The sequence below is a fragment of the Marmota marmota genome, unplaced genomic scaffold (assembly GCF_001458135.2).
Source record: "Marmota marmota marmota unplaced genomic scaffold, marMar, whole genome shotgun sequence".
Classification (NCBI taxonomy): Eukaryota; Metazoa; Chordata; class Mammalia; order Rodentia; family Sciuridae; genus Marmota; species Marmota marmota.
In genome coordinates this window covers 22,693,121-22,707,029 of record NW_026000240.1, presented here as the reverse complement: position 1 = coordinate 22,707,029, position 13,909 = coordinate 22,693,121, and the positions used below count along the sequence as shown (strand labels likewise).

Genomic DNA, 13,909 nt, shown 5'->3' with positions numbered 1-13,909 from the left:
GATCGGGGGCCAGCTGGGTGGTCTTTCGCGCCAGCGCGGGGGCTGGTGTTCTGCGCGGAGGAACTGAACCAGGTAATTGCAGGTGGCGGTGGGTGTGACCCAGAAAATTAAACTGGGAGGACTTCTTGACGTGCGGGCCAGCCCCTGTTCTGAAAGCAGAGTGCAGCGGGTCAGGGCGGAGGCCGCGTCCGGCTGTGCACTGAGGGTCTCATCACGCGCGAAGCGATGCTCGGGAGTCACGTCCACACAGACACCTTCAGTTCAGGAAAGAAAGTATACACACGGACGGTGCATTTCCTGATTCCTTGCTGCTGCGCTAGTTTTTAAATCAGGATTGATTCAAGACCCAGGCAGATAGACCTCGCTTATTTGAAGTGTGGGTAAAGAATATTTGAATTGCATGGGAATTGAAAAACATGAACCCTTTATTGCCGGCTGCGGCAGTGCAGGCCTGTAATCCCACAAGTCGGAAGTCTGAGGCTGGAGGATCCCAAGTTAGAGACCTCCCTAGGCAATTTAGTGAGACCCTGTCTCAAAATAAATACAAAGGAGGAGGATGTATCTCAGTGGTAAATTGCCCCAGGGTCCAATCCCCAGTACCAAAACCAAAAACCTTTTATTCAGAAACAAAACTTCATCTCCATCTAGCCTCCTTTCCATAGTAGGATGTCATTTCCTAGGGAAGATATTGTCCTGCTCTACCATGCCCATATGGAGACCTCTCTTATACAAATATGTCTTCTTTTTATATTTTGAGTAAAAAATATTGCACCAAATGAAACATTTCAGAACAATCTCTTTGAGCTTTATAGGTTTCTGTTTTGAATCTCAAGACAGCTGTTATTTAAATGGATTTAAAATAACTATGAGACTATCTTCAGTGGTGAATGATAATGTTTTTTGAAGGTGTATGGAGAAAATTTACGGTTCTTTAGTTTGAAAACGTAGTGGCTTGCTCAGAAAAATAAGCGAATTGGAGAAAGTAAAGTGAATTGTGCATCCTTGTTGGGGAATGAGACTTTGAACCTACTACAATTGAGAGAGCTCCCAGCTTACGTTCTCTTCTGCCTTTCATTCCTAAGGACCTGTTTCCAAGATTTACAACATGGGATTCAAGTATTTTTTTTTTTTTTTTTTTTACTTTTGGAAGACCTTGATAGTGGATGTGATCCACTTATTTTGCATATTAAACTATTTTATTTGCATGCAGTACAGCCATCCACAAAGCTAGAATAATAATTTCCAGTTTGGGAGGTATTTTTAACTTATCCAGAAGACTTGACCTTTTGTTCTTTTGCAGGACAAGTTTTACTAAAAATTTTATACCCTAAATTTCCTGTATTCTGGAAAAAGCTAAACTTGCTAGGCAAGCACACCACCACCACTGAGCTACATCCCCAGGTCCCAAACTTCCTTTTAATATCTTTCTAGTTTTAAAAGAACATTCCTAAAGAGGCATTTCAAAAGGATCTCTCTCTTAGGGAGCTATTTTCTCCCCAAAAGTGGGGGGAGGGTTAGTAAGTAGAAATCCAGAACCTAAGATATGATTGAGATTTTATAACAAATAAACTTTACTGGGATACTCACAAGTAGGTCAGAGTGTGGGCTATGTGTGACTCAGGTTCATAATTAACTTTCTAATTATAGCAAATGTTCTGCTTCTCCAAGATTTATTGAGAATATTTACAACAACTGTACTTTGGGTTCAGGAAAGTATCCTGGACTAGACCTTTATATTTTGTTTATGAGATGTTTGTGGCCACTTGATGGTCAGGTGACAGCAGAAGGAAATTTTTTTTTCTGACTTCCTAGTCCTTAGTCTAGCATCATTTTAAAAGGTGTTAACTGTTATACTTCTTAGAAATGTGCTATTTTAAGTATCAGGATCATTATTAAAATAATTTTTTATTTTACTTGAAACTTTAAGAATTCATGTAGATTTGGTCAACTTTTTAGAGTAATTCTTAAATCTATAAGCATGTTTCTAGATTGTGCAACAAGAACCCCCATATTCCTATATCCTTAATAGTTGGAATTTATCTCACATGCCTAAATGGTGTCCTATATCTTAACCATTTAGGCATGTGAGATAAATTATTATCTTTGTCACACCTTTCTAGGGTGGGTAACTCTCTTGTCCTTGGGTTGTAGCCCCTCCCTGATTCTGGAAGGAGCTGATGGCACAGGGAGTAAGGACTGATGGGATAGGGGAATAGGTTTGCCAGCACAGCCCAGTTGTGAAAGTCAGAGTAACCCTTCATGATGTATGTTCACGTGGTCATGTCACAGAGCCTTTTGAGTCTTATTTTCCTGATTTGTGAAACAGGCACTGGGATCACCAATTCTAATATTCTTAAAATTCAGTGGTTACACAGAACTCAAGCCTGGTAGGATTGCAGGGTAGCATGGCTTTCCTGACACATCAGGATCCCTGTGCTCCTGGGCGCTTTTTATTTGTTAGTGAGCTCTTTAAGACACAGCCATGTTCTTTTTTGTGTCCCCAGTGCATAAGTCCTTGCTCAGAGGAGATGCTAGTAATTACAGAATTGAAGGGCTCCCCAGGAGGCAGTGGTTGTTTTTCATCCACACTGGAGAGGCCAGGGCGCTGGTGTTTTTTTAAGGGTAAGAGCATGTGGAGAGGAGCAGACGGATGTCTGAGCATAAACTAGCAAAAGAAGAAAAGCAGGCTCCAGCTCCACTGTTTCTATTTTTACAGAATTATTTTTCTATATTTATTCTGTAAACTGGTTTGTTGTTGTTGATGATGTTGTTGATTTGAACTTCCTTTTACCCATCTTGGACTCCTTCCTCTTCCAGCTAATGTAGTACCTTTTTCATCAAGCAGATAGTACTACAGATAGGTTTTGAAAACTTCAGTACATCCTTTAGGTTCCCATTTCTAGTATTTACTCCGAAATAATTTATTAAGATACTTTGCTACCTGTAAGGAAATATCTGTAAAGGGAGCATTTTCTTCGAACAGAGTGTTTAACGTTACCTCCTATCTACTTATTTGGGCTGTAAAGCTCTCACAGGTGGGTATCTCCTCTCTTACCTATAAATAGTCATGGAATGATTGCTTTTTTACAGGAGAGAGAATTGAGGCTCATCTGAAGTTCATAATTGGTCCAGGGCGACAGAACTAGTAAATGCCGCTGAGGCGGGACTTGATGCTAGATCTGCCCAGTTGCCAAACCCTTGCTTTCCCTCCTCTGCCTCACCCCTCTTCATCAGTCTTGTTCACCACCGTTCTGACCTATTGGAAACATAGAAAATCACTTATTTTAAAGAAACTTACAAGTGTCATAGGGAAGAAAGAAAAAAGTTATTTTTTAAGTGTCAGTAAGTATGGAAGACTTAAGAAAATCTGTTTATGAAAGAAGTTTTAATTTTTTGTAGGTTATGTAGTCATGTAGTTAAAAATTTAAGAAGTTATGCTGAAAACTCCTTCCCATTCTATCCACTCCTATAAACTTTATAATTGGTGTCTTGGGTATCCATTTAGATTTTTATATATATGTGTGTGTGTGTGTGTATACACATATGGAAATACATATATATACACACACATACATATATGTATGTATATATATGTATTTCCATATATATGTGTGTGTATATATAAGGAAATACCAATATATAGGCATGGCTTGTTAAAAATGTTGTCTTAAAAAATAAACTACCCTCCCACTGCATGTGAGTGCACAGTAATTTGTACTATAGAGGTGTGTGGTACATTTTCCTCTAGTGGTGCTGTCAAGACTTCTTTTCATCAGAGCTTGTAAAAATAATCCTTAACCCTTGTGAAATTGCTCCTGGTCATAAGTAAATTAGTAGGACACCTTGTGCTTTATTCCTCTTTAAATACTTATAATCAGATGAGAAGCTAAGTATGAATTTTATCCTCATCTGCAACCTTTAGGGCTTTTATTTCATTTTGAAGTATCTGGGTTTTAAAAATTACATTCTGAGCATCAGAGTGAAAAATTGCTATTTGTTTACTTTTAGATGCCTGTCTTAGATGTCAAGCTGAAAACAAACAAGAAGATTGTGTTGGTATGTTGTAATTTCTTTCTCTTGCTTTTTAAACTAAGGGTTTTTTCTCAGTCGGGGTGTTTGAATTTGCTATTAAGATTGACTTTATTAATGTACAAAAATAAACTGTAAAGCAGTGAGCCATTATTAATATAAAATGTGTTGGTTCTTAAAAGGCCTTAAGGGAATTAATCTGTAAGTTACTCCTTTATTGCTCTAATTAAGAATTGGTTATATAATTTCAAATATAGTCATGGTAAACATCTTGGTAATCAAAAAGAAATAATGATCTCCTTTTAATAGAACTATAAAATAAGGAATTTCTCAAATATCATTTGAATTTTGACTCTAAGTCAGTTTTGGTTCTAATAAGGCATTTCTGTTTTCAGTTCTTTTAAGGTGCACTAATTAACTTTTTAACTAAGGTAGGAGTTAGAAACCTCAGATGCTAGTGGTAGGTTTCCATGGTGCAGTTGTTCACAGCCTGGTAGATCTTGCTGTCAAGTCAGGTTTGTTTGTGTGTGTTGTGTTTTGTTTTTAGAATGTAGTTTGTATGTTGAAATCTATTAAATTATCTTTATAGTCTTAGACTACAAAAATTGTCTTAGTCTAACAATTTTAAGCAATTCAAAAGTTTTTATGTCCTGGTTCTTAGGGTGATTTTTTAAAATGTTTATAGAATTTCCTAGAATAAGCTTTGTGCTTGTTGGCATGGCTTACCTTCTGAGTCTTAATAGTAATGGTTGATGCAGTTTTGATCAAGTTTTGTTTTTTCCTTCTAAAAAGCTTAGAATGGGGCTGGGGCAAGGGCTGTAGCTCAATGGCAGAGCGCTTGTCTAGCATGTGTGAGGCATTGGGTTCTATGTTTAGCACCACATAAAAATAAACAAATAAAATAAAGGCATGCTGTCCATACACAATTAACGCCGCCCCCCCCCAATTTTTTTTTAATTAAAAAAAAAAAAAAGAAGCTTAGAATGTTTTTCCTCCCTGCTTCCCACCCTCTCAGCCGGTTTTCATAAAAAGTTTTTTTTGTTGTTGTTTTTTCTTTTTCTCTGTTTCTTCCATATTACCTTGTGCTGTTGTTATATAACTCAGTGGGTCAAGCAAGGGACAAATGAAGCCCACGTTTGATATTGCATTATTGTGGGTGCTGTCTTTGTTTAAATTTTTTCTTTTATGCAGTTTGTTTTAAAAAATTAATTAATATTAATTAGAACTTGTTAAGGCTGGCCTCTTTTATCACAGACTCCTCTCCAGCCAGCTACTTTGATTCATTGTCACATGAGGGATTGCACAGCTTCTGGATGACTTAACAGTTCATCATTTCTAGGAAACAACTCAGTAGATGGATAACTGTTAGTGCTTGGAGGAGTGTCTCTGCCTTATGATGGCCACCTATGAACTGAAAATTCTTTTTTTTTTTTTTTTAGAGAGAGAGAGAATTTTTTAATATTTAGTTTTTAGTTTTCAGCAGACACAACATCTTTGTATGTGGTGCTGAGGATTGAATCCGGGCCGCACACATGCCAGGCGAGCACGCTACCGCTTGAGCCACATCCCCAGTCCCTGAAAACTCTTAAAACGCATTCTGTCTTGGTAAATAAAAACCAGGAGGACATTTTTCAATAAAGCCCAAAAGATCTCTAAGGTCAGTGCATGGCCGAGAAGGTCTGAGATCTAAAGAAGATTCAAGTCCTAATCTCCTGACTTTCTTCAAGAAGAGATCATGTGGAGCTCTTTAGGAACTGGTGGTCATCACCTCACTCGTAGATTCTCAAAACAGGGATGGAACATTCCCCCAGACACAGTGACTTATTTCTTAAATGTCATTTACACATGTAAATTTGTATATTTTTATAGATAGAAAAAATATTTTGACCAGTCATCTTTATTCAGGATTATGAACCATGACTTTGATTCATAATATAAAATAAGCTATAATTTTTAGCTTAGTAATTTAGATTGAAATGTGTCATGTTGTCTGCTCTTTTTCTTTTCTTTCAGTGGTTTGGGGAGAGTGTAATCATTCCTTCCACAATTGCTGCATGTCCCTGTGGGTGAAACAGAACAATCGCTGCCCTCTCTGCCAGCAGGACTGGGTGGTCCAAAGAATCGGCAAGTGAGAGCAGTAGAAGGCTTTCTTGGTTCGCAGCCCTGGTAGATTTGCTGTCAGGTGCCCAGTGAAGGCTAGAACACTCCAGGGAACTAATTCTTCAGATAGGAGTCGCTGGATCTGTGGTTCTTTGGGACTCATCAAAGGCATGGTTTAGCATTTCGACAGTTTTAATTTTCAAGATTCTCTACAATTAAGAAAATAATTTATTAAAGATGGTCTTTCCTACCTCTGTGGTATGTGTCACACACGCTGCTTTTAAAAGTGCTAAAAAGGAGAGAATTCCAGGTGGAATGAAATTTATAATTTACCTATCTATATACAAGGAACTGTGGAAACAGTTCCATTCACAGGAGAGCTTTTTGCATGCTTCTGGTTGATCAGTTAAAAAGAGAGAGAATGTTATAGTGACAAATAAAGTGCAGTTTAAAACCTCTTATCCTCAATTTGTTACTAATATTTTTATGGGAAGAAGGGACAATTCATGACATCTTTATTTGATATAATGATAATTTTGATTTTGGACCAGGGTAAATAAAATCTTTCAGGCAAATGGAATTTTAATTGCCTTTGAAGTTATTCTCTTATCTTTGACTCATCAAGAAAACCAGAATCTATATTTATCTCAGTTAAATCATTGAGTGTTAAAGGACAGAGCTATTTTCTAGTCCAGGTCAGATTATGTTGTTATTGTGCATTTTAGACAAAATACTAATGAGGGGGAACTATTTACCAGTGCAGCATTGGATTAAAAAAGTTAATCACACAGTGTTTTAATAAATTATTTATTCTGTTTACTTTGAGTTGTTGCAATTTTGTGTATAGCCTTAAACTTAATAAACTTACTTAAGTAAATAATTTGAAAAAAATTCATGCACTCTTTTGTCAGTAAAACTTAGTTTACTACCTAGAAACATAAGTAATTTTGTGTATAGCCTTAAACTAATTTAGTCAAAATAAATACTTTGAAAAAAAATTCATGCACTCTTTTATTTGTCAGGAAAACTTATAGTTTACTACCTAGAAACATAAGTAATTTTGTGTATAGCCTTAAACTAATTTAGTCAAAATAAATAATTTGAAAAAAAAATTCATGCACTCTTTTATAGTTTACTACCTAGAAACAGTTCAAGAAAATAGTTAAAATATTTACTTCACATCTGCAGATTCTAAGGGATGTGAATACATTAAAAATGTTTTTAAAATGTAATGATTAGGATAAAAAATAGAATTTTGCATGTTTTCATATTGGCTACTTTTTATTAATCCAATGTCTTTGAAAATTTTTACTTATGTATTTTTTCAGAAATGTCAAGCTACTGAAAAAAATTACCCAAATCTGGCCATTTAAATGTGCAGTGAACTATTTTAGTAGCTGTTTAACATTTTTCAAAGACTTCTTCCATAATAATGTGAACTAGATACTTGCCTGTGCTGTGGAGAGGGAAGTAGTGTAAGTGTTGTTACCCAGGTCAGTGTGACAATATGTAAATGAAATCTGGAGGAAGGTGGAAATAAGTTGATATTCCACACAGCAGAACTACAGTCCAACTACTTAACAAAGCGCTGTTTATACTATACATCAGCTTCTGAGGGCAGAGAGGAGGAGGAGGGCCTGGGACAAAGCCGCTCTGATCCTCCCCATCCTGGGATGATATCAGCTCATCTGCATAGCCATCTTGAAGTTTGGTACATATTGTTCATCAGAAAGAACATGCTGTGACATTTAATTGTGGGTTCTAACAAAAGCTGAGCGTTGAACAGGTTATTTCATTCTATTTGATTAAACAATGTCATTATTTAATTGCATATTTGGAAACTTCAATTAATTGAGCTTTAAAATTGCAAAAAAAGGGTGGGGGGGAGTTAGCGTTTAAGTTCAGATCATTGTAAATAGTTTTCTACCAAATCAGTAAATGTTAAGAAAGTCACATGGAAAATTTGTCTGATTTTCCTCATGTGGGACTCTTACATTGCAGGACACCTAACTACCCTGGCTCCTGCCACTAAATACCCATGGTTCCATCTATATCTGTGCCATCTCAAAACCCACATGTAAAACATCCAATGTCGAGGTAGTATTGGTGTCTTGCCTAGCATGTCCAAGGCCCTGGGTTTATTCCCTAACAGACACACACACAAGTCTGAAATTGTTTTAATTGAAATTATCAGAAAAACAATTTTTAAAAAGTGTTCTCTAGGCAATTAATGGAGGCTGGGCATGATGGCTAAGGACCATAATCCCAGCTACTTGGGAATCTGAGGCAAGAAGATCACAAATTCCAGGCCAGCCTAGGTAATTTGCCAAATTAGGGAAATAATTAAAATTTAAATTAGGGAAATAAAAAAGACTGGAGGTGTAGCTCAGTAGTAGAGCACTTGCCCAGCATGCACGAGGCCCTGGATTCCATCTTCATCACCACAAGAAAAAAAAAAGACATCTGATAAAATAATTTAAAAAAAAAAAAATATATATATATATATATATATATATATGGTTTTTAAAGTCATTGCCAAGGACTAATTTTGGATAATGGACATTGTATATTCTGAAACAAAGAAAAGTCAGTGTTCAGTAAGCCCTTGTTTGAAAAATAAAAGAAGATATAGTGTAAATTTGGAAATAAGGAAAATTGGAATTAAAGTACAGATATATTTAAATTTTAAGCTACTTTATAAACATTCAAATGGTATAGTAAAATACATGAAAATGTTTACATGGGAAGTTCCTCTTTACCATATTTCTAGCTTTCCTTGATACTCAACTGCTGAGACTCTAGAGCCAGGCTATGACTTTGGGTAAGTTACTTCACTACCCCAAACCTCAGTTTCTTCACATGCAGTGTATTTAATTCTTACCTCACTATACTGTTCTGAGGATTGAGAACCAAGTAGATAAAGGGAACAGTGTCTGGCAGGTGGTAGGTAAGTGCCACTGTTACTGTTTCAATTTCTTCCATTTTGGAAGCTTCTTTAATGGAAGTGTTACTTTCAAAACAGTGTGCTTTCAGGGCTGGGGTTGTGGCTCAGTGGTGGAGCCAACACCTAGCATGTGTGAGGCGCTGGGTTCAATCCTCAGCACCAACCACCTAAAAACAAATAAATAAAATGAATGTATTGTGTCAGAACAGTGTGTTTTCAGTCATGGGGTAAAGCACTCCTGGCTGTCCTCAATAAAAAATTGATAAGAAAAAGATTAAACATACATTGCCTGAGGCACTCTGAGTTTTGGTGAAGGATGGTAATGAGGCCATCATGACTCACCTGTTATAAACCTAAAATTAAAATCAGTATAACAAGTCAACATGATTTCCAGATTTTACATTAAAAGTTTTTGTAAATGGGGCTGGGGCTGGGGCTGTAACTCAGTGGTAGAGGGGTTGCCTAGCATGTGTGAGGCACTGGGTTCATTTCTCAGCACTCATCTAAATAAATAAAGGTTAATTGACAACTAAAATATATGTTTTTGTAAATGTTGAACTCTTGATTTTAATTTTAGGTTTTTCATCTTTGTAGACATTTTCTTGGATTCATACAGATGTGAAGGGTACATTTTTTGAAATTTTGATTTTGAAATGCCCATATAGTGTGGAAAATTGACCCTTTTTCCACAAATCTTTTCATAGCTCTTGAGAGCAAGAGTAAGTTCTACAATCATTCTGCCTTTTTTTTTTTTTTGAGGGGGGTGTCCGTTTAGTGTGTGTGTGTGTGTCTTATTTCTATATGCTTGATAAACCTGAGTTCACGTTGAGAACAGAATCTGCTTGTCCTTGATTGGCTGCAAGCTAGCGTTTGCTGGGGTGGGTGATATAGCAGTGACTGAAATCTTGTCAACCCAGCTTGGAGTCTTGGCTCCGTCAATAACTAGCTGTGTGATCTTACACAAATTCTTAACTTCTCTATGCCTCTTCCATCGACTAAAATAGATTTATTTAACCTCATGGAGTTGTTGTGAAGATTAAATGAATGCATTGTAACTGCTGAAGCAGCCTGAAGCATGTATGTAAGCACTCAATAAACATTAGCCATTATTACATCACTACTGTCACTGCTCATCTTTTGCAGAATTGTGTCAGGTGGTAGACCTGGAGGCACAGTGCTTGTACAGGCTGCAACAAGAAGCCTTTCTTGTGTGTCTTCTGAAAGCCTATTTGTTTGGTTTAAATGTATAGGGTATGTAGATACCCCATAGCATTTCTGGGGAGTGGCAGGGTGTCCTTGAAATAACTGTTCACATTGCTTTCAGTTCCTTCCCTTCCTCCTTTCTGTTCATCTCTGTTCCACATTCCCTTCACATTTGCCTGGTCATAACCTTCTACGTAAGAAAAGAATTGCGGGTGTGGGGGGGCGGTTCTCACTGACAAAAAGACCCTATTAAAATGAAGAAGATAAGATAATCATTTTCATGGGTAAAGAAGGGTAAAGATCTGTACATTCCAATAGTGAAGCCAGTAGCCACCTATAGCTATTAAATTTCAATTTGAATTCATGAAAATTAAAATTCAGTTTCTTGGTTATACTAGCCATAATGCAATGCTCCACAGTCAGGTGTGGGTAGCAGCTTCCATATTGGATATTAACTGATCATTGAAGAAAGTTCGGTTGGTCAGTGCTATTATAGATCATCTATTGATAAGGTCCTATTCTATCCCAACTTAGGAATCATGGAATCCTCAGTTATACCTGTTTAAGTCTTTGAGCCTCCATTCAAAAGAAAGATTATCTCTGGAGAGTAGAATGTTGAGCATGAGCCTTACTTTACTATTTAAATCTTTAAGAAAGAATTATACATTATTAAAGCTGTAGCTGGCCAATTCATTGCACCTGGGGGGTGGGGGAATGAACCAAATTACAAAACCCCAAATTACATGAAACATCTCACTATTAACTTAAAAAAAAAGATTATTGACAGATTGTTATTGTTGGTGTAGTATGGTTTTGTAAGAATTTCTTAACTCTTCAAAGTGACTTGATAGTTCATAAACTTGTGCAGTTGCTAATGTGTCTGATAAATTTATAGTCATGATTCTCAACCAGGGATGATTTCACCTCAGAACATCTGACAGTATCTGGAGACCTCTTTGGTGGTTGTACTTGAGCATGGAGCTGCTACTGGGATCTAGAAAAAAAAAAAAAAAGCGCTGACCTTCCTATTGTGCACACACAACCCAACAAGACTTGTTGGGCCCCAAATATCAATAACCCTAATTAGTAATAATTTACATACACTTTTATGCTTTTGAGAAGTTAGAATTTCCTCTTAGAAACTTGCTAAAAACGGTCAATAAAAATAATCAAACTTGTGTAGCACTCTCTATGTCAGATTGTCTTCTAAGAGTTTTTGTATATTAACTCATTTAATTCTCTATTTGTTGTTGTTTGGCTTTTTAAGAATGTATTTTTAATTACAAAAGTAATAGGAACACATTGCAGAAAACTTTATTTTAAACGAGAAAGGAGAGGGGCTAGGGCTGGGGCTCAGTGGTAGAGCATTTGCCTGGCATGTGTGAGGCACTGGGTTCAATTCTCAGCACCACATATAATAAATAAAATAAAGGTCTATCAACAACTAAAAAATATATTAAAATAAATGAGAAAGGAGAGGAATGGGGGAAGAATGTAAAGGAAGTGAGGAATAAAAACAATAGATATAAGTCAGTAAAGAACACATTCTAATCATCCATTGTTAAACTGAAAATTCCAGATGATATGTGACAGTCTTGATTCTATCCCTTTTGTTATTTAAAGTATACCATTTACTTATTTTTTGAGAAATAAGGACATGTATTTACCTATCATGTAGTATTTACTACATAATTAGACTATTATCATCGTTGACATAATTAAAATTTTTCCAGTATTATCTAATACCCAGCTATATTCAAATTTCCCCAATTCTCCCCAACAAATGTCCTTTATAGCTTAAACCAGAATCAAATGCTGCATTTGACTATGATGTCTCAAATTTTTTAAGAAATTTTATTAGCGAATAACAATTACATGGTATAGTGGGATTCACTGTGACATAGTCACACTTACTCATAATAAAATTTGATCAGTTTTGTTCTCTAGTACCTCCCCTTGCCTCCCTCTCTTTCCTCCCCTAGTCCCCTTCTTCTATTCTGCTGGTCTCCCTTCTGTCTTCACAAGATCCCTTTTTTCCACATGAGACTAGATACACGACCTTTCACTCTTGGCTTTGAACTTTTGATCCTCCTGCCTCAGGCTCCAGAGCCGCTGGGATTATAGGCATGGGCCACCGCATCTAGCCAGACCCTACACTTTTCCAAGTCTGGCTTATTTCTCTTAACACGATGCTCCCCATTTCCATTCATTTCCTGCAAAAGACATAAAACTCCTTTGTATGTGTAGATCACATTTTTTTTTTTATCCATTTATCTCTTGACACACACCTGGACTGGTTCCATAGTTTGGGTATTGTGAATTGTGCTGCAATAATCAGGGGTAAAGTATGCTGATTTTAATTCTTTTTTTTTGGGGGGGGGGTAATGTTCAAACTTTGTCCCCAATTTTTTTCATTGGTGCTTTATAATTGTACAAGGTAACACCATCTTATTGTTTTCTGTGTGTGCTGTCATTCATGATCTAAAGGCAAATGTTGATTCGCTGAAAGGGGAGTCTGTTTATGTTAAAATAAGAACATATGAAGAGATCATTGGCAAAAAAAATCCGGTACATTTTTTCATAAATGCTAGAACTATTGGAGTAGGTTATTCCTAGCATTTATCAATTTTTTGTGTGTTTGCTTGTTTGGTACTGAGGTTGGAAGCCACAGCCTCACACATTTCAGGCAAGCATTTTACCACTGAGCCACATCCCCAGACTCCAATGTTTTCTAATTTGGTTTCTAGAATAGAACATGTTAAAAATGTTAAACATTCTTTGAAAACTAATATGTCTGAGTTAAAGCCAGGCTCAACAGAGAGATAATGGCTCAAAATATAAATGGTTAATTTCATGTTTAGTGTGGCATCTTCTTTTAAACACTGGTGAATTGGTGGCACATATCTGAACACCTGACTGTAGTGACCTGGGCAGGCAGGAGCTTTCTAGTCTCACATGACAAGCCCAGGACTGGCCCAGTGGGTCACAGTGCCATCAGGAGCCAGGCTCTCTGCTTCCTGCACGAAGGCTCATTCTTGTGCCTTCTCCCTCTGGTGCCAAGGTGACCACTGTCTTCCAGGCAAGCTTCATTTTCACATTCTTGGGGAAAAGTGAAGGGCCAGAGGATTTTCATTTTCTTCACCACAACTTTGCCTTTGCCTGTGCCTTGGGAGGTCTGCCCTCCCCATGTCTAGTCTGTCTCACTGGATCTCCTGTAGGTGCAAAGGAAAAGCAGAGGTGAAGCTTTTGGCTTTGCAACCAGAGGAAAGAAAAGGGAGAGAGTAACTGGGAATGGAATTTTAATAAATCGACCTATATTATCTGCCACATCAGCATTTGTAAATAACTTAGGAACAGGAGATAGTAATTCTTCTTCTTCCATCTCTCCCCAAAATCCAGCTGTTCAAATTAAGCTTGTTGAGAATATGGCCCTCTTCACTGATTCTGTTTTTTACTAGAGAAGCTAAATGTTGTGCAGACAGTGAGTCAGCAATGGTAGAAAGAAAATACTTGGGATAATAAACTTAGTGGCAGTGCTTCCCAGAGCATGCACAGCACCCCCACCATCCCCACTACCTATCTGCTAATGCTTTTTTTTTTTTTTTTTTTTTTTTTTTTTTTTTTTTTTTTTTT

The 13,909-nt window shown here is 36.9% G+C and overlaps 1 protein-coding gene across 2 annotated transcripts in view; it reads left to right on the top strand.

The window, feature by feature from the left end:
• Positions 1-7,009, top strand: part of Rnf7 (ring finger protein 7) — a 7,358-nt gene extending 349 nt beyond the window's left edge. For both annotated transcript variants that reach the window (XM_015486986.2, XM_015486985.2), the window contains exons 2-3: positions 4,009-4,056; positions 6,043-7,009. In XM_015486986.2, the coding sequence (XP_015342472.1) occupies positions 4,009-4,056; positions 6,043-6,099 (105 nt within the window). In that variant the 3' untranslated portion in view covers positions 6,100-7,009. The remainder of the gene's footprint in view (positions 1-4,008; positions 4,057-6,042) is intronic.
• The last annotated feature ends 6,900 nt before the right edge of the window (positions 7,010-13,909 follow it).